The following is a 21283-nucleotide window of genomic DNA, read 5'->3' as shown; positions in this document are numbered from 1 at the left end:
CGGAGGCTCCAGCAGCGCGGCAGCGCAGGAATCCCAGCCGCCCCGGCGCCCCACACCCAACCCCAGCAGCGAACTGCGCAAGCGTCGCCTCCGCGGCTACTTACTAGCTCACACGGGCCGTCAGCGCCGGCACCAACGTTCGCCCCACGCTTCCGTTCCGGCCTCGCGGACACTCTCGCGAGACCTCGCAGCCTATCGCCCCGCCCCTAGCTTGTCTCTCGTCCCAGCCACTGATCCCGGCTGTCACCACCCACCCACTTCCGCCTCCAGGCCACGTCCCTCCCACTTGCAAAAGAGGTCAGCCCCCCATCACGTGCTTCCACGGGCCAGGCCCCGCCCCTTTACCAATCTAGGTCAGCCCTTCTCACGCTGTAAGCCCCTCTTAACATAAACTCCGCCCATCTCCCTCCTATTTCCTTATGGCTCCAGCCTCTCCCGTGTGTCCGTCCCCCGTAAACCCCGCCCCTTCTGCCCTAAACCTCGCCCTTCTCAGGCTTCTGCACAGGCCCCGCCTCTTCCTCTTCTTGTCTGTGGGAGGATTCCGTTGTACTTGACAGGGGAAGGGGGCGGAGCCTCCGAATCCGGCCCCGGCCCCGGCCCCGGCCCCGACCGTTGCCTGCGGTTGGACGGGGAAATCTCGCGAGAGCTGTCACCCGGAAGCCGGCAGGGGAGGGAAGCAGGAAGAGAGTCGCGGCTGCACCCTTGCTAGGGGCGGCGGCGGGTGCGCCCGTAGTAGCGGCTGGGGCGGCGCGCCCTGGGCTGGTCCCGGCGCCGCGGGGCTGGAGAGGCGGCGCCGCAGCAGCAGGGGCCAGGGCGTGTCGCTGGGCCGGCCAGGCAGGCGGGAGGCGGCTGCGCGGCCCGTGTCGCGCTGTAAGATGGCGGCGGCGGGCGGAGGCAGCAGCGTGAATCCGTTCCTCAGCGACTCCGAGGAAGACGAGGCGGAGGAGCCGAGAGCCGGCGGCAACAGCGATCCAGGCCCGGGAGGCCCGCTCTCCCCGCAGCAGGAGGAGGAGGCCGCGGCTGTGGGCGGTCCGGGGGCGCTGCCGGGTCTGCGGGCGGCAGCCCCCGGGGAGGCCGGCTGGGGCGGGCCCGGCGCCGGAGAGCCCCCCCGGGTGCCCGTGGACGCCCTGGCGGCGCAGCTGCTGCGGGACCAGTTCCTGCTGACGGCGCTGGAGCTGCACACGGAGCTGCTGGAGAGCGGCCGCGAGCTGCCCCGCCTGCGCGACTATTTTTCCAACCCGGGCAACTTCGAGCGGCAGAGCGGCACCCCGCCCGCGGGGGGAGCCCCGGGCCTGTGGGGAGCTGCCTGCACGGCGCCGGGGGGAGCGGCGGCCAGCGGCAAGGAGCCCGGTCCCGGGCAGCTCAGTAAGTGATCCTCGCTTGCCACAGGGAAGAAGGGGCGTGTGCCCTGCCGGCGTCTCTACGAGGCGGGAGTTGGCAGTGGGAGGCGTGCGATGGGGGCCTAGGGGGAGAGATGTCTGGTGGCTGGACCTAGGTGTGTCTGGGTGTGTGTGCGGGGGACTGGGGTGTAGTGGGGGCTGCTATGGGCGTGGGTACAAGGGCTGGTTGTTGCGCTGCAGGTGCAGACTAGGATCGTGAGGGGTTGCTACTAATGCAGCGGTGTTAAAGCCCGGCTGTTGTATTTTCTAGTGAAATGTCAGCAGGACTCAGTAGAAAATTTCTAAACATGTTACCTTAGAAGTCATCTTGTTTTGAGTTGTGTGTGATTAAATTTTAAGGCAATTCTTGTGGAGAGAGAGGTAGGCATTTCTGCTTTAATCCTGGCTTATTCTCACGTTTGTTTGACGCATCAGTCAGATCACACATTCATGGTTCCACTGGGAGTGAGTTTTTCTTGTGGTTGGGAATAAGAGGAAATATATTTTGGCTTATGACTGACGATCCTAAAGTCTATAATTTCCAATATGAGCTGTCAAAGTTGATTATTAAAAGGTCAATGTATTGACCCTGGCAACATAAAAAACAACATTCTGAATGCCCTAATATTTTTATTAAGTTTCACAGGACTTAGCTGTTGAACCACAGAGTACAATGACTTCCATAATTAATGCTAGCAGATTTAGAGAGCACCAGCTGTCTATGTCCTGTCATCTCCCTAAAATGTTTTGGAGGGAAATGTGTATCATCAGTGTTGGGTGGGTTTGTTTGGGATATTTTTTTTTTTTTTTTGGAGTAAGGCTGGCAAAGATAGTGTTTGGGAAGTTGTCATAGACCTTACTGCTGCTAAGTATCACTGACTGCTTTTATTTTTGGATGAACAGATGACAATATGCTTGCATTATTTACATAAAATACCTGCTTTCCATAAAGACTCTCATGGTGATGACATGGGGTCTAAAACACAAGTCTTAAGCTAGGTAAAGGATTAGATTAATTCTATAAGAAGAAATGGTTTTCTCTTTTTCAATCCCTTGACTTTTAATTTGTGATTTACTGAAATCTTTATATTAAATGGAAGCAATGAAAGAGTTTGTGGTTAATAGAAACTTGGATGATATGTACATATGCTCTAGTTTTATTTCAAAAGAATATTCATCTTGTATGTAAGATGCCTCCCAAATAATGGGACACCTTCATAAATAACATTACTGGCACAAAGCCATGCTATAGACTTAAACTTTGGAAATGGCTTTTGGGGTTTCATTTAATATCTTCAGCCACCCAAAAATCCACACCCCAGGAGCTTGTACTGCTTCTTATTGTAGGAAGCAGACTAATACATGATTATATCTAAAATTATATCATCGCACCCCAGTTATTGTAGTATTGCTTTTCAATGTTATTTTTGAAATATTTAAGACTCTTTGAAAGCAAATTTATAATGTAAGAACTGCAGTACTATATTCCTTCTTGACAAGATTAGTGGGTTTTGCAAAGACTTGTGCTTCAGGGCCACATACTAGCTTGGATGCTAAAGTCATTTCCATCTGATTAAAAAGTGCACATTTTAGAAGTCTAACTATAGTCAGATTACTTGATTGATTGAATATTCTCATTGCTTTGTTAACATGAAATCTGGGTACTGTTGGAGATAGAATACTAGACTAGATAGACCATAAATCTGATCCAGAGAGTTAAGCAGGGGCAGCTTCCACTAGTGACATATAGGGACAAGATGATGAGAAGCCTAGCCTACTCTGTAACTCTCAAATAGGGGGTTTCTGCCAGGATGTGAAAGGAGAATTCTAGGCCATATCTACAGCTGTGCTGCTGTAACGCCGTAGCATACATTGACTGAAGGGGATTTTTTCCATTGAAGTAGACTATGTCTGCACTTAAGACGCTACAGCTGCACCACTATGGCACTTCAGTGTAAACACTTACCTCAGTGACAGGAGGGTTTCTTCTGTCACTATAGGTAATCCACGTCCCCGAGAGGCAGTAGCTAGATTGATGGAAGAATTCTTCCATTGCTCTAACACAGTCTACACTAGAGATTAGGTCGGTTTAACTATGTTTCTTGGGGTGTGGATTTTTCACACCTCTGAGACACAGCTATGTCAACAGCATAGACCAGCCAGAGTTAATTCACCTTCGAGATGCAGTAGTGAGGCCACTGGAAGAATTCTTCCATTGACTTAGCTGCATCCACACTGGGGGTTAGGTTGACTTAAGTGCTCAGGACACACAATTCTTCATGGTCCTTAACAATGTAATCAGATCTAAACTTCTAAGTTTAGACTAGGTGGCTTCATTTGCAGAAGATCTTAGTTAGAGCAGAGCCAAGTATGGTGGGTAGCAACTTTAGATTTCCTTTCCTGGGCTTTAGTGCTTTGGAGGATGCTGAAAAAGACTGGAAAGAGAACAATAGAGTTTTGAGCTATTTTAAGAAAGTCCTCTAATGCCTCTAGCCATGCCTACAATAAAAAGTTAGGTTGACACAGCTACATTGCTCAATTAGCCTAAACCCCTGCGTAAACAGCATTAGGTCAGTGGAAGAATTCTTTTGTTGACCCAGCTACCACCTCTTAATGAGGTAGATTAACTAGAGAGATGGGAGAACCTTGAAGCACTAAAGAGGTAGCTGTTTAAGTGTAGACATAGCCTTAGTGTTGATGTAGAAATTGAGGGCATGTCTACACTTAAAACGTTGCATCAGCACAGCTGCACCTCTGTAGCACTTTAATGAAGACACTCTAAACCAATGGTTCTCAACCCGCGGGCCACTTGAGGCCTGATCAGCACACAGCTGTGGCCCATGTGGCGTCGTCAGGGCAGTACAGGTAGTATATGTATTGTGTGGATGTGGACCACATAACTTCACACAGAGCTGCATGTGCGGCCCACAGCATTAAATAGGTTGAGAACCACTACTCTAAGCCAACGGGAGAGAATTCTTCTGTTGGCGTAGTTAATCCACCTCCTTAAGAGGCAGTAGCTATTTCGATGGGAGAAGCTCACCGACCAATAGAGCACTGTACACAAGGGGTTACGTCACTATAACTACGTAACTCAGGGTGTGGATTTTTCAAACCCCTGAGCGACGTAGGTATACTGATATAGGTCTGTAGTGTAGACTACAGAGTCGCTAAAGATATGTCTACGATACAGCTGCACGTCTATGGTGCTGCAGGTTTGCTGCTCGAGTGCCATACTGAAGACCCTTGCTACAGCAATGGAAGGGGATTTTCCATTCAATAGTTAACCTAGCTACTGCCTCTCAGAGTGGTGGATTGAAAGAATTCTTCCATTGGCTTAGCAACGTCTACCCTGGGGGTAACGGCAGCTTAATTAGGTCTCTCAGGGGTCTGAGGTTTTTCACACCCAGGTGACATAGCTAGGTCAATCTAAATTTTAGTTGTAGACCAGGCCTAAATCACTCATGTTTAGTGAGCCATTGAAAAATATGTTTCAACTTGGCCAAATTTATTAGAGTTTAAAAGGTACTTTGCTTATGCACTAATTTTTAAATTGTAACTGGATATATTTTACCAACCCTCAAATGTTCAACTCATATTATGCAAGTTAAGTGAATTTTTCATTCTGTTGCAATCTCAGTGTTTTATTGGTGATGTGACTGAGTACATAAGAAAGTTGAGTGGAATTTCTCAATGTGCAGAGTCATCTCTTCTGCCGTCTGTGAGGTTTTGTATGAGTGAGGCAAGGCTTTATAATATGCATGTATACAGAATAAGATTGACGGCCTCAGTAATCATTTACTCACTGAACAAATGCATCCATTTAATGACCCAAAGATTAAGTATGCAATGGAATTTGTTTTTTTCATGTTTCTTTTCATAATTAAAGAATTCTTCAGCTCAGAATAGCCCAGTCAACCTTATATGGAAGTCTACTGTTAAGATAATCATTTTAACTTTTTTAGTGCAAAATAGCAGCTGGAAAATACAGCTAGTAAGTAGCTTGTGGCCAGTATCCTGTCCGTTGTTCACCAGCAAGTACTTTACAAACCACAGGTAGCCTATGGAGCAAAGTTCAGGATATTAGTTCAATGGAATAGGTCCTTTAATAATGACCATAAAAAAGATGGTAACTTCTGAGTTTTCAAAAACTCTTTCTCTGGTTTCACCTGAAACTGGTCAAATAGAACTCCCGAAGACCATTAATATTCAAATGGTTGACGTTTTATATATTTCTGCTATAGTGTTCTCTCTGTTATCAGGCAGCAACAATGCATTAGGATGCAGCTGTAAACACAGAAACGATGGTATTATTAGAAATGCAGATACAGGCATTCTTTGCAACAACCCTGCCCCTTCCCAGTTTGTTAATGAAGATACCTACATGAATGTAAAAAGTTTCATTACCCTTTACAGTCCTCTGATTGGTTTTCAAGCTGTGTAACAGTACTCGCACCCAAGGAAACTTAAAGTAATTTTGCACCGAGTCTCCTCTGCAGAAGCACTGCAATATCAATTGAGGCATACTGAGCTTACATAAAAAGAAAAGGAGTACTTGTGGCACCTTAGAGACTAACAAGTACTTAGGTGCCACAAGTACTCCTTTTGTTTTTGCGAATACAGACTAACACGGCTGCTACTCTGAAACCTGAGTTTACATAAAATTCCATTTCCGATTCCTGAATCTTGTTTTCCACCCCGACAAACTTTTGGTGGCTCCTTTGAGGAGGCACGTTACGCACTGACAGCCTTAACACTGTACTTTGGGAACAGCAGGTCAAGAAATATTGACTGTGTGGAAAAACTGTGCCCTTCAGTGATGTGTTTGATGCATTCTTTCAACAAAGAGCCCAGAGAGCAGTCAGCCTGTAGTGTTTGAACCAGCTGGAATCATAAAAACTACCAGCAGGTTTCTTACGGTCATGGCTATGCAAAACTGCCAGATCTTTATAGTTTTAAATTTAAACAAGGGATTTTTTTTCTGCTCCTACTCCCCTAAATTGAAATTTGTGTTTTCCAACATTCAATTCGGATTATGGCAATATTATGAGTTATGTTAAATCTACTAACAAAGAAATACAAGATGTTAACACCAATTCCATTCAGTAAATTCTTTAAACTGCTTTTTCAACTGTTGTGAAATACTGTTTCAACACTCAGGGTCTACGGTCCAGGGACTGCACCAGGATAGCTATGATGCTATAGTTATGCCAATATAACCCTGTAGTGTAGATGCAACATACTCTGATGGAGGGATTTTTTTTCCATTCGTGTGGAATCACCAGTTCCCCAATTCTGTAACTGGGTTGACAGAATCATCCTTCCCTTGACCTAGCTGAGCCTACATTGGCAGTTCGGTAGGCATAGCTACACTGCTCAGGGGCGTGGAATTTTACAGTAGTTGGAATTATTAATATCTGAAATTATTAATATTGATATTTGAAACCACCAAACACTAATGTAACCATAAATTCCTTTATTAAATCCAGAGGCCAAATGATATTTATACAGTTGTTCTAAACATGTCTAAAAAGTATGTCTAATAAGCAATCTACTAAATCCAAACAGTAACAAAAGAATTATAAGCATTTGAATAAGATACTTACAAATAGGCTAAACCTGCGGGTGCTTTGGACCCATATTGCTTGGCTCCAACATGGTCAGGCAGATATCAGCAATGAACCCTTTAAGGGTTTACTTCTTATACCCTTTAACAAACAAGTGATGTCATTGCCAATGACTGTCTTCAGCTAAAAAAACAATTTGAATCAGTTCACCCTTTTTTCCAGTCTTAATCCAGATAAGATTTACAAACTCCTTTGGCTCTTCCTCCTTATCTCTTCCCCTCCTTCCTGCTAACCAACAGTTTTTCTTTGCACCTGGGTTTACACAGGTTTTAACGTTAGTGTGTGGTTTGGGGAAGGGCTGTGTTGGCTCATTTTAAAACAGATTCTTTGTTTTAATTTAAAACCATCTGCAGTCACCCCTATCAGTCACAGGCCTTCTTTTTCAAAACTTCCCCCTATTTCATTAGTTATTTTTTGAACCAGATATCCTCCCTATTTCATTCTTTTCAACCTTATAACACATTCTTTTCAAGGCCTTCCTTCGACTTCAGAGGTGGGCAAACTATGGCCCGTGCCCGGTCCCTGAGCTCCTGGCCAGGGAGGCTGTCCCCCAGCCCCTACCCCGCTGTCCCCCTGCAGCTATGCCACTGCAGCTGCATGGCTTGCGCCCGCCCACCTCCAAGGCTCTCCAATAAGCCTATCCTGCCTCTCTGAGCAGCATGGTAAGGGGGTGGGGGGGTTGGATAAGGGGCATGAGGTCCCGGGGGCAGTCGGGACAGGGGGTGATTGGATGGGGTGGAGGTTCAGGGGGAGGGGCGGTCAGGAGACAGGGAGCAGGGAGGGTTGGATAGGGGATGGGATCCTGTGGGGGCAGTTAGGGATGGGGGTCCCAGGACGGGGTGGTCAGGGGACAAGGAGTGTGGGGGGGGTTGGATGGGTCAGGGGTTCTGGGGAGCAGTCAGGGGGCGGGGGTATGGATAGGGGTCGGGGCAGTCAGAGGACAGGGAGCAGGGGGGGTTGGATGGGGGTGGGGTCCTGGGGAACGTTCAGGGGTGGGGGGGTCCTGGAGGGGCCGTCGGGGGATAAGGAGCAGCGGGGGTTGGATGGGTCAGGGGTTCTGACGGGGGCAGTCAGGGGGCGGGAAGTGGGAGGGGGCAGATAGGGGGTGGGGGCCAGGCTGTTTGCGGAGGCACAGGCTTCCCTACCTGGCCCTCCATACCGTTTCGCAACCCCGATGTGACCCTCAGGCCAAAAAGTTTGCCAACCCCTGTTCTACTTGCTAGTCAGGGACTTTCTTTACAACGCACATATATTTTCTTAACCAATAAGCTAACTTTACTTCTTTAATTTTATACTTATCGTACAATGTCCCTGACTGACATAGCTGTATCCAACTAAATTTTATGATTGGACCTTAGCCTCTGAACTCCAAATGACGGGTACTGAAAATGATGAGAGAAAGCAAGAAAGGTGTGAATATGCTGTAAGAAGAAAGGAGTGATTTGCTGGACGCTTACTAGTAACAGTTCTGAAACCTAAATCATAGGCAAAGTGATTGAGGCGAGTACATAATTGTGATCATTGCTCTGTTGTGCTAGGCATTGTACAAATGTGTAGTAAAAAGTTTCTTCTCCAAAGACTTAACAGTCTAAAGTTAAGCTGTAGAAAGTGGGTGTAACAGTCAAAGCAAAAAGTAAGGAGCAGATGAAGGTAACAATGATGGGCACTTGTCATTGCATCAGCTACCTATATGCAGTTTTTGATGATTGTCAGCTTTTTTGATAAAAGTGGGAGTGTGCTAATAAAATTTGCAGATGACACAAAGTTGGGACGTATTGCAAACATGGAGGAGAACTGGAATATCATACAAGAAGAGTTGGACAATTTTGTAAAGTGGAGTAATAGAAATGGGATGAAATTTAATAGTGCAAAGTCCTGCATTTAGGGATTAACAACAAGAATTTTTTGCTATAATCTGGGGATATATCCAGTGACAAAGGAGGAGAAAAACCTGAGTGTATTGGTTGATCACAGGATGACTAAGCTGCCAGTGTGATCTAGCCATGAAAAAAGGCTAATGCAGTGCTAGGATGCATCAGGAGAGGTATTTCCAGTTGACATAGGGAAGTGTTAGTACCATTATACACAGCACTGCTGAGACCACACCTGGAATACTGTGTGCAGTTCTTATCTCCCATGTTTAAGAAAGATGAATTCAAACTGGAATAGGTGCAGAGAAGGGCTACTAGGATGATCTGGGGAATGGAAAACCTACCTTATGAGAGGAGACTCAAGGAGTGTGGCTTGTTTAGCCTAACCAAAAGAAGGCTGAGGGGAGATATGATGGCTCATAAATACCAGGGAGGGAGAGGAGGTATTTAAATTAAGTACCAATGTGGACACAAGAACAAATGGATATAAACTGGCCATCACCAAGTTTAGGCTTGAAATTAGGTGAAGGTTTCCAACCGTCAGAAGGGTGAAGTTCTGGAACAGCCTTCAAAGGGGTATAGTGGGGGCAAAAAGCCTAAGATTCAAGACTGAGCTTGATAAGTTTACAGAGGAGATGACATGATGGGACTGCCCACATAGCTGATCTGCGACTGCTAGCAGCAAATATCTCCAAGGGCTGGTGAGAGGACACTAGATGGAGAGGGCTCTGAGTTACTGCAGAGAATTATTTCCCAGGTGTCTGGTTGGTGGATCTTGCCTACATGCTCAGGGTCTAACTGATTGCCATATTTGGGGTTGAGAAGGAATTCTCCCCGGATCAGATTGGCAGAGACCCTGGGGTTTTTTCGCTGTCCTCTGTAGCATGGGAAATGGGTCAATTGCAGGTTTGGATTCTTTGTAATGTGAAGTCTTTAAATCATGATTTGAGGACTTCAGTAACTCAGCCAGAGGTTATGGGTCTATTACAGAAGTGAGTGGGTGAGATTCTCTAGCCTGCAATATGCAGGAGGTCAGACTAGATGATCATGATGGTCCCTTCTGACCTTAAAGCCTATGAGTCGAACTGGCATTTTCCTATAGAGATTGTGGCTTTATTGACTCATTTGGGGAGGGTATTTCATTCATAAAGGGCAGCATGGAAAAAAGTGAAAAGGTGTTTGTCGGAGAAGTGGACAAATGGGGAATTGAGTTTAGCATTATTGGCAGAGCAGAGGGAGTTGCAAACAGGGTAATAAAATAGATAAATAAGGGGCAGAGTTGAGAAGGGCAGAGTGTTTTAAAAGGTGAGGATAAAAGTCTTGAATTTGATGCTGTTGTGAAAGAAAGGGAGGCATTTCAGAACAGTCTCAGCAGCATTTTGAATGGACCTGCAGAGGGTTTGAGGATCAGGAGGGCCTGGAAGTGGGTGAGGCTTAAAGGTATGTCTACACTGCAGTGTAAGCCCAGAGTTCAAATTCAAGCTTAAGCCTAAACCGCTCTTCTGTTTATACACAAATACAGGTTCAAGCCTGAATCGAGACTGGACCTGGGGTTCAAACCCCTATTGCTTTGCAGTGTAGATGTAGCCCACTGGACTCTTGCTCTGGGAGTCCTCCAGAAGTCCCATGGGCCAACTTTCTTTGTCCTCTGAACAGTCAAGTTTGATAGACAGTCAAGTTTTCCCACACTGTGCTACAAACCAAGGACTAGAGTGGCCAAATTTTAGCAGGGCGCTAGGAAGTCTGGGTATGTGTATGGTTGCACTTGGACCCACACAATGCAGTGTAGATGCTGGAGCACCAGGTAGGGACCCAGGGTTCAACAATCCCTAACCTGGGGTTACAGATGAGTGTAGATACTCATGCCCTAGGTTAACAAACCCAGGATCTGCTAACTTGAGTTCTCCTGACCCTGGGCTTACATTGCAGCATAGACATACCTTAAGAGGGCAAATTCAGAGATAGAAGCTAAGTTATGAACCTAAGTGACTGTTATACTAGTGGTGGGAAAACATTGTCAAAACCTGTCAAGTTTAAATTGATGTAAATTTACAATGAGATGACTGAAAGACTAGGGTTTGGGGGATGGGGTTGGAGGTAGGATTGCCAACTTGGTAATGTTTAAAAATCAGACACTCCAGCAGGCATGCCTGAACCTCCCCTGCCCAGCCTCTTCCCCCACAAAGCCCTGCTCCTGCCCCACCTCTTTCCCCCTCCTCCCCAAGCCCCTGTCCTGCCTCTTCCCCTGAGGCCGCCCCCCTTGGTCACTTGCTGCTTTTCCTCTTCCACCTCCTCACCCTGTACGGGTTAGGAGGGACTTGTCTGAGGAGCCAGGGCTGGATACTGCAGCCACCAGACGAAGGTAAGAGGTGGCCCCAGCTGAGTAGGGACTGGAACAGGTGATGACCCGGCACCTCCCCTGCTTGCAGTAACCAGACTTTGGGTGTCAAATCAGTAGATCTGATCTGACACTGTCAGGTCCCCTTTTCGACCGGACTTTCTGGTCAAAAACTGGGCACCTGTCCACGCTAGTTGTAGGAGAGGAATTTGAGGCAACAGTTGTATAAGACACATTCCAGTGAGTTTAGAGAAAGTAGGAGAAGGGGCAGGTGGGGTCAAGGATAGTTTTCTATGATGGCATGATGACAATGTGATTATATTTAAGGGGAAGGAATCTGAGGGCATTTTTAAGAAGAAATAAGGGAGAAGGTGTGATAGAGGGAGGTGACATAGGATCTTGTCAGTCTTCTCTTAAAATATGATTGGGGATTTGAAGATTTTTAGAAAATGTCAAATGGGCATCTAGGATTTAGGCGGGGGTCAGTGACCATGGAGGAGCAGTGTTGCTTGACCAGGAAGATGTCCTCTCCTTCAGTTCTGCCAAACTTGTTGTGGATGCTGTCCATGTATTATTATTTCTGTTGATCTCAGTACTTTATCCACAGATCTTCAGGAGCCTTTTTGTATGTTTTACTAAGTTAAAGATTTTAATATCAAAAAGGGTTATTTTGCAGTATTTGAACTTGTTAAAGTAAAAAACATAAAGTGGCAAATTACAAATTATTGAAAGGTTAACTAAACATAAAGACATAAAAATTAATAGAAATAATGCAATTACTACTTATAATAAAGTTATTCTACTTAGAATAACCATTGACTTTTTACTTTAAGGAATATATAGAATAGTACATCATGAATTGTGTGTGAGGAGCGGGGAGGAGGGGCATGGTGAAAGTAAAGCATGGTTGACAGATGCCTGGTCTGTTGCAACACAGAAAAAAATGCCTACATTGGGAACTCCACACTCATAACAAGTACGTTTATCCACAGATCCAAAAAACTCACCTCACTTCAAGCATTGATTCTTATGCTGTAAGAATTAAATCTCTGACAGCAATTAGATGGAATTCTGAAACATAGCAGCTTCAAAAGGTGATCTGTTGCAGTGGAAAGAGTCATAGGTAACTACGTGTTGCTTTTGGCTGTGTGGCAAGGTTACAGCTAGACATATTTACTTGCGCTGCCTTTTGTTTCATGGCAAAATCTGAAAGAGACTTGACAAATAAACCCTAAAAGCAACGTACAGGCTTACATTTTGCTACATGTACTATCTGATTTGCTTCTCTCCCTACCTCTTACTCTTGGGAGCAACTGTAACATTTTTCACTGTTGCCCCACATATCCCAGAATGCCCATCTGGGGAAGTAATGCTGACTCTGTATGCCTAGTACTTTGGGGCTGCCTGGTTTAAAAAACTACATTGCAGCATCCAATTGAGGCTTCTGCACAGTACCCCTTAGTTACATCCAGGCAATGCAGGTTGGTTCATGTCATCGTTGGTCATCTCTGTGCCTGAGCAGCTAATAATTTTTATAACTACAGAAGGAGAGACAGAAAAGAAAAGAGTGGAGATGGTGGCAGCTGTGTTGGGCATAACATGAAGAGACTTGGAAGAGACGTGCCTGCTCACCAAACCATCGCATGTGGGTTGCTACAGTAAAAGATTAGGAACTACTGGGATGAAAGTACTAGCATTATTTCAAGGCAGAAATATTGCTCCCTTTTTGAGCACTTATGTGAAATTTCATATGAAGTAAAACTTTGAGAAAGTTGGAAACTAATGACATACTTGCCTAGACGTTTTCCAGAATGAGGAGAACTATTTGTGCCATTATTTTTCTCTTTCCAGAACAAAGCTTTGTGTAGTGACACCATACTTGTACTGCTCTTGGGTGCAATAGAAGGAGCAGATCAGCGTTTTATAGCCAGGGATGAAAAAATTCTTCATGTATATATTTCTAAATGTTACATTATTTTGGCCAACTGATTAAAAAGTGTATGTTGGGGACAACTCAGTCTCCAATATTCAGTTACATCGTTAGTATGAATTTTTATATTTTAAAGGGAGGGGAGCTAAAATAATCTTTTTGGATATCATATTTGTTAAAAGAACGGAAATGTTTTGTAAAATTGTTAAGTTGTGATTTATAGCCTGACAAACAACTCAGTGCAGGAGAGTTCTGAGTTTAATGGCCCTAAGACATCTGGTGTGCTTACAATAGAAAATATGTTCTTTCTAACTGCCAGATCTGCAAACACAGTGTGCCTTCTGCATCAAGCTGTGCTGTCTCCGGCGTGTGCATCAATAGTTATAAAACTTCTGCTCTGTGTTTCACTGGGATTGCTCAAAGTTTGGCTCTGTAATTGGAATTTAGATAACAATTGTTTGTGCCAGAATAGAATTCAGTTTGCATTCTCAAAGGTGTTTTGTCTCTGCAGTGCTAAAGAATATGAAGTACTAGAAACTTACATAAAAACTTTGCATCTTTAAAGGATGTAGTATTGGAGCTGTCTTGGTCCCAGGATGCTAGAAAGACAAGGTTGGTGCAGTAATATCTTTTTGAACCAGCTTCTGTTGGTGAGAGAGATCAGCTTTTGAGCTTACATGGAGCTCTTTCTCAGGTCACCTGAAGCTCACAAGCTTGTCTCTCTCACCAACCAACAGAAGTTGGTCCAATAAAAGATATTACCTCACCCACTTTCTCTCATCTTTAACGTAAAGTTATTACTGAGTACACACCAGTTTAGTTTTCTTTAATATGAAGATTGTTTAGAGCAGGGACTTTTTTCTTATTTGTCTGCTGCTGTACTTTAAAGTTGGTTGAATTGAAGCCTACTCACCCTAGACTTCAACTGTTAGACTGTGTAACAAATCAGGCCTAGAACACGCTCTCTCTCTGGCATATACTTTCCTTTTACAACTCACTCCTAACATACTTGTCAATCCTGTCAGTGTGAATTTGTAGGTGAAGTAGATCATCTTAAAAAATGGTGATGGAATGTAATCACCTTCCGAGACCAAACACTTTGTGGTTAGAGTTGTACTGGTCAAATGGTAAGTTTCTTGGACAGTCTCTCTTCTCTGAGCTATTCACATTGTCTACTCAGAATAGACTGTGACTAGTTATTTAGCAGGCAGCAATAAACCAGTGTTGCTTTCGCTGTTGCCTCTCCAGAACAGGATGCTGGTGTGAGCTACTACCTACAATCATACAAAGTTATTTTTCATTATTGCTATGGGGTATTTTGGTTCTGACTTTGCCCCATATACATCAGGATTTAAACCAAACTGTCCTTAGGAAACTACTAGTTCACATTATCTGAAACTTCTAGAACATTTTACATGGGATGGCGTTGCTTGTTTGTGGAGTATTGTCATCTGCTTTAAAGGTTTTAGTACTTGGCAGACCCCATTTTATGTTCCATCCATAGGGATGGAACATGTCCTCTTTAAAATATAACCATTTATCTTTCTTTATTTATTTATATAATTGGTATCATGGGTAACCATTAGTTCTGTTACTCTTGTCCATAAACAATCATTAAAACATGCTAAAAATAATAAGAAAAAATATATTCCTGATCAATGCATTTAATCTAATCTGTAGTTGCCATCATGGACTAGTGTATCATTTGACCAGTTTGAAAGAAACCCATGGCTCTTGAAAACCCTTCATAGAATTCCAGCCTGTTATTAGGTGGCTTGCTAACTTTCACTGCTTCTCTAATAGCTCAAAAATTTAATTTCTTCTGAAGATTTCTGAGGGTTTCTCTTCATCTGCTTCTGTTCTGAAAGTTTTGGCTCAGTGACAATCTAAAATTAATAGTGTATCTTCTAGTCTTGCAAGTCTTGCTCATGACCTTGTGTAACAGAATGTCCTAGACAGGACAAAACTGATTTGGCAGTTGCAAAATAAGGTAGGTTCATTGGAAGCTCAGTAACAAGTTAGCATTTATACCATGTTTTTTACCTATATTGCTGAAACATCCATAGAACTCACCATTTTCAGTTAATGGAGATGTTAAATGACACAAGTTGAAAAATATTGAACACTTCTAAGTACAGCTATCTAAGGTTTCTCAATTTTGTTTTCACAATTGTCTTTTTGAAATTTGTCTACATTTAAAGCCTGTTTTGAGTCTTCCTTTTGGGAAGAGGGACTTAGTTTTCTTCACGTAAGTCTAGTGTTTAATTTACATTGTGTAATGCACATATCTATTCCACTTGCTATTTAATGTGGCCAGACAAATTTAAGATGAGCTAGATTACTTCGTCTATAATGTTAGTTATTTGTGAAAATTATATACATACTTTGTGAGAGTTATCTGTGATATGTGCCTCTTCCACTCCCATTATATGGTTTGAGTGAAACCCCATTGAAGCTTTTTCTTCAGTTTTGTATTTGTGGCAGAGGCAAGGATAGAATTTTCCAGAGCAGCATTCAACTGGTTTACCATGCTACAAGCCTTTCTCTTCTTCTGGTCCCAGTCTCATTCACTACACATTCCAACTTCTGCAACAAATGAAGCTGGGGTCCTGGTTGGGGGTAGGGGGAAATAGAATGTGATCATGTGTGAATGCATTACGATACAGTCTTTAATTACAAGGGGGCTGAATTAAGAATGCATAGGCAACCTTCAGTTTGTCACTTTCTAACTTTTCAGTGCTGGACTTTGGAACCTTCATGTTCTTTTAACAGTTTTGGTATGTAACTATAAATTTGTGCCTTTAGGCTGCAAATGTACAGTAAGCATATAGAAAGAAAATGGCTTTTCTAAACTTCTTTGGCAAAATGCGCACACTAATCTTTATAAAAAGTTTCCTACTGCAGAAATTTTTTAAACTTTTTGCTCCCATTCCCTTATGGTGGTTTTGCTGTGGCCTATTAGGGCTTGTCCACACAGAGCAGCAATGAGCATTATAGAGAAGCATTTCTTCTGATTGCAGTATGTCTGTTGAACTGTCTTAAAACATTACATGTAACGGGGAATAAAGTAAAGGATTCTGGCAGCCAAAAACCTGCATCTCCATAGCAATTAAAATTTCTAATGCGAACCGAGCTGGTATTCTTGAAATCCATTACAAAGTAAGTAGACCATATGTATAACAGCAAAAGGAAATAAACAAAAAAACTCTGTGGCACCTGTCAGAAAAAGGATTGCTGTGTAGCCAACAGAGAATGTTTTCTCCTGACGTACTTTAATGAATGCAAGAATGTTACATTTTTTCCCCCTCACTGTTGCATGTTTCTGTATAGTCAGGATAGTCTTGCTACCGGGCTCTCATTTAAAAAAAAAAAAGCTCTTAAATATCTTGTTTCTCTATTATACTACTTTTTTAAAAAGTGTGAAGGTTTAAAAAAATAAAATTTTAATCATACACAACAATTGAGTAACCATCTATTTCAAAATTATTAAAACCCAAAGAAATCTTTTTTTGTTCATTAAACTGTTGCAATTTTTAGGACTTTTTACAAATGGTTAAATTCCTGTTTCACCTCTTGTAGATCGAGCTGGAAGCATTAGTACCCTTGATTCTTTAGACTTTGCAAGATACTCTGATGATGGAAACAGGGAGACAGATGAACGCGTAGCAGGTGAGTAGGATTTTGTGTGGGATGGGAGTCCTAGAATACTAGGGTTACCATATGGCTTCATGAGGTTTTTTTGGGCAGCAACATTTATAAATTGCATCTTTCCTCTCCAGGAACATGTTAAAGATTGTACTGGATTGTAGTTTTGCTACATCAGGTTTATTCCAAATCATCTTTCAGTTAGCTCAGCTGAAGTGCTGCTGTTAAGTAATTTTAGGAATGAAGAGGAGCAAAATATATCCCTCTTAATGCCCTGTACACATAATATATGAGATTTTATGCTGTACTGCGATCTCCTCGATGTATTGTTTGCCACAACCACAGGGGTACTTGAAGATTGTTGAAACCTGCAGTATGAGAGCAACCATTGCTTACTGATTATTCCTGCGTTAATTTGTCGCTGACAGGTAACCAATAAGTGACTAGACAGTTAATGCCAATTTAACCCCAGTAAGGATGCTGGCCATAAATTCCCTGTTTTTGTTTTTGTTTTGTTTTTTGTTCCCAGACAACTGGCATACATGAAAACTTCATTCTTCTACTATCCAGTGCTGTAGACACTAAGTGTGGTGGTAAGAAAAGGGACTGTGTAAAAAATGGCAGCTCTTTTCTTTAAACAGATCTGCTCTTCCCAAGTATTTGGTATCTGTTTGCATTAAGTGACAAATATCTTCTCCTGTTAACAGTGCAGAGCCAATATAACATTGGGAGACTGTGCTGGGTTATTTTTGGTCTTGCACAAAACCACCCTTTTAATTATGTTCTAGTTGCAAAATCTTTATTGGTAATGCATGAGCCAGGAAAAAAAAAAAAACCTAGATTTTCAGATTTCAATATTTTCAGTGCCAGCAGGTAAAAAAATGCGTTTACTTGTAAAATAAGATAACAAATCACTGAGGCACATTTGTCACGGAGCCTTGGGCGATGCTCTGGAACTGCTCCCTACAAAGCCAGTCAGGACTCTGGAGGAGCCTCCTCTCGGTGAGCAAAAAGGGCAAAAAGCTCACACAACTTCTGACCTGGGAGCATTCAGCATCCTCTGCCCCTCCGTACGCTTCCCACAGCGAGTCTGCCCAGGCAGGGTCCTGGGAAGCCAGAGGGTCCTGTACCCCAACTTCGCAGTCAGATGTGACTCTTAGCCAGCCAGTAAAACAGAGGTTTGTGAGATGACAGGAACACGGTCTAAAACAGAGCTTGTCGGTCCAGGGAGCAGGACCCCTCAGCCGGGCCAGTTTTGGGGGGCAGTGAGCCAGACAACCATGTCTGCACTTCACTCCACGTCCCCAGCCAGCCCCAACTGACTCATCCTCCAGCCCCTCCTCCTTTGGGCTTTGTCCCTTTTCTGGGTCAGGAGGTCACCTGATTCCTTTGTTCTCCAACCCCTTTAGCTATCACCTTGCGGGGGGAAGGGCCCAGACCATCAGTTGCCAGGAGATGGCAAGAGACCATCAGTCAGCCATTAACATACACTGGGCCTTTGCTCTGCAACAATTACACCCCCAATTACCCCACCCCCTAGAGACTTAAGAAATGCATAGGGGAAACTGAGGCACCCCTACGGTATTCAGAGGAAACATTAAGAATAGTCCCACTTCATCTCATCTCTCCCTCTCTGAGTCCAAACTGAGTGAGGTCACTTCAGCCAGTGACCTGGGGAAGTTCGAACCCACCAACATTCCCATGGATGCCCCATCATCTCTCCCATTCCTTGGTGGGAGTTACATCAGGCCCTTCCAGTTTTACACCCTTCCTGTTTCACGCCCTCCCTTAGGTCGGGTGTGCTCGATGGCACTCGCAGGCCACATTTGGGAATGTTTTTGCGGCCCATGCCCTTTTTCCACCCCAAAACCCCTGGGATTCAAACTGGGATCGGGTCTTCTCCCATCATTCCAGTCTGGAGGGCTGCGATTCAGGTTCTCTTGGTTAAGAGCCCCCATCTTGACCTTGGCCACCCTCTGTCCATGTTTCTCTGTCATCCGCCGCTCGGCATCAGCCCCTTTCATTGGATGCAGCCACGTCAGGGCAAAGGGGTCAGTATACGCCGCAAAGCACCGCCCAAATAGATACGGCTGCAGCTTTTTAAGGGCCTGCCCGTGGCCAGGTATTTCTTCTTTATGGCCATGTAATTTTGCTCCCGGGGCAGCAGCTTTTTGCTTGGGCACCCAGTGGGGTGTCTCCCCCCTCTTAGCATCAACCTGCATTAGCACCATGCCCAGCTATCCGATGAAGTGAGCTGTAGATCACAAAAGCTTATGCTCAAATAAATTTGTTAGCCTCTAAGGTGCCACAAGTACTCCTTTTCTTTTTACTGAAAAGGGCTTGGCACTGTCTGGGTTTACTGGATTTACCAGGCCTTGGATTAGAGCCTCCTTCAGTGCACAGAGAGCCCTCTGGCACTGCTTGGTCCAGACCACCTTGTCTGGCTTCTCCTTCTTACATAGCTCAGTGATGGGAGTAGCTAGGAAGCTAAAGTGGGGTACAGACCCCCAGTAGTACCCCACCATCCCGATAAAGGCTTGGACCTGTTTCTCGTTCTGGAGAACAGGCCAATCTCTGATCCTCTTCACCAGTCCGTTGGACTGAGGGTGATATGCAGAGGTCCAAGTGGGCCAGACCCCACATTTCTCCCACAAGCCCTAGAGCAGGGCTGACATGACATTGGACTCCAGGTCTGTAAGGACCTCGCTGGGGACCCCCTCTCTGCTGAAGATGGTCAGCAGCATGTCTGCCACGGTGTCTGCCTCGGTGGAGGACAGAGCCACTGCCTCTGGGCGGCGAGTGGCGAAATCCATCACCAACAGGATGTATTTCTTCCCTGCACGGGTCGCCTTCCTGAGGGGCCCCACTATGTCCATAGCCAGCTTATGGAAAGGTTCCTCTATGATGGGCAGGAGTCTCAAGGGAGCTTCACTCTTATCCCGGGCCTTCCCCACCGCCTGGTAGGGGTCGCAACACCTGCAGTACTGCTGGGCTGTGTCTCAGACTCCGGGCCATAAAAAGTTCTGCAGCCGCCGCTGCCTGGGGCGCTGGATTCCCTGGTGTCCTGAGAGAGGGACATTATGGGCCAGATACAATAGCTGGCGGCGATACTTCAGGGGCACCATCAGCTGCCTCCTGATTCCCCACAGTTCTACTTCCCCTTGGGGAGCCCATTCCCGGTACAGGAATCCCTTCTCCCACAGGAATCTTTCCTTGCAGCCTTCCCCAAGGGGGTTTGCAGCGCTGTGGCCAGCAAGTTCCCTCAGCTCCTGCAAGGAGGGATCCTTCTGCAGCTCGGTCTGGAATTCAGCTGCTGAGGAAGGGAGTGGGACCTGTTCCCTCTCGCTGGCTGGGCCTGGGGTCACAGCCCTGCTGAGCTGTCCCTGGTTGCTCCCTCCCTGCCGTGGACTCACTTCCAAGCAGCGCCTCTGGACAAGGCAAACCTGGCTGGCAGCCGTCCTGCCCTGCCTGTGGGTCCATCCACTCAGCTGGGGTCTCAGCTCCCCCTTTGCTCAGCGCTGCCCTGGCTGTCCCAGTGGGGGCAGGCAGCGAGCTCTCTGCTCTCCTTACAGTATCACAGCCAGCAGGGAAAGCTTTGTCTCACGCAGCCCCAGGGGTTTGGTTACAGGCAGCCTAGCAGCTCCTCCCCCTGCCAGCCAGGTCATCTGCATTTTCACTGACCATTTCCGTCTCAGCTGATTGGTTCCCTATATTCAAATTCAAACCATTGGCCATTACAGGAGCAGGGCCTGGATCCTGTCCCAAAGAGAGACAGTCACCCCCCAACAGGGTCTCACTGCTGATATCCTGGAGAACCCCAACGACCATCCAGCCCAACCCCTCCTGTGTCTGCACAGGGATCTGGGCCATAGGCAGGGTGAGGGGCTTCATCCCTGGGACCTTCACCCAGGTCACACAGCCCTTCAGCATCTGGTGGGGCTGCACCATCCAGGGCCTGACAACAGTTCTCTCTGTCCCAGGATCTCGCCACCCAGGATTGTCTCCCCACTGACCATCACCTTCTGCTCCCAGTGGGGATCCGAGGGGCCTGAACCCAGGAGACTCCACACAGACATAAAGGTTGGGGTCAGGAGTGGAAACCTGTCCACCACCCCACCCATCAGGCTGACAGAGTCTAAGGCCTTGGGTCCCAGCAAGGGAGCTAGACACCGGGGCTTTTCCGCAGAGTCCCCCTGGTTCAAATCACCAGCCTGCTCAAAGGTAGTGTGGTGGGCATCCACATTTCCCCCCCGCCCCCCTCCTGAACCAGTGGCAGCAATTTAGTATCGAGGTTCCCTGCAGAACTGGCACCCCGGGGTCTATCTCCACTCACCCCTGGGAAGTCCCCTGTGTCTCTCTGCTCCACCATCGTCCATTCATGCTGCTGCTGCTTCTGCAGCTCTTTCTTGGGCTCTCGCTATCTCTCACAGTCCTCTTGCTCTCTTGGACTTGGCTCCAATCCCGTCCATCTCCGATCTCCCAATGGTGAACCG

At 45.6% G+C, this 21283-nt stretch overlaps 2 protein-coding genes across 17 annotated transcripts in view; one reads left to right on the top strand and one right to left on the bottom strand.

Annotated features, from left to right (window-relative positions):
* Nucleotides 1-259, bottom strand: part of PIGN (phosphatidylinositol glycan anchor biosynthesis class N) — a 137449-nt gene extending 137190 nt beyond the window's left edge. For 2 of the 9 annotated variants that reach the window (XR_006288737.1, XM_037893287.2), the window contains exon 1: nt 105-258. The gene's annotated coding sequence lies outside the window, so the exon portion shown is untranslated. Of the gene's footprint in view, nt 1-104 lie in introns of all 9 variants that reach the window. The other 7 variants (XM_037893282.2, XM_037893278.2, XM_037893285.2 and 4 more) reach the window with 6 other exon arrangements.
* A 307-nt stretch (nt 260-566) lies between these two features.
* The window catches only part of RELCH (RAB11 binding and LisH domain, coiled-coil and HEAT repeat containing), a 119902-nt gene continuing 99185 nt past the window's right edge, over nt 567-21283 (top strand). For 3 of the 8 annotated variants that reach the window (XM_037893276.2, XM_037893273.2, XM_037893274.2), the window contains exons 1-2: nt 610-1365; nt 16725-16814. In XM_037893276.2, the coding sequence (XP_037749204.1) occupies nt 876-1365; nt 16725-16814 (580 nt within the window). In that variant the 5' untranslated portion in view covers nt 610-875. Of the gene's footprint in view, nt 1366-16724; nt 16815-21283 lie in introns of all 8 variants that reach the window. The other 5 variants (XR_005224427.2, XM_043540211.1, XM_043540210.1 and 2 more) reach the window with 5 other exon arrangements.

This window comes from Chelonia mydas, chromosome 2 (assembly GCF_015237465.2).
Source record: "Chelonia mydas isolate rCheMyd1 chromosome 2, rCheMyd1.pri.v2, whole genome shotgun sequence".
NCBI classification, from domain to species: domain Eukaryota; kingdom Metazoa; phylum Chordata; order Testudines; family Cheloniidae; genus Chelonia; species Chelonia mydas.
The sequence above is the reverse complement of the archived record's forward strand: the minus strand, read 5'-3'. Positions and strand labels throughout refer to the sequence as shown.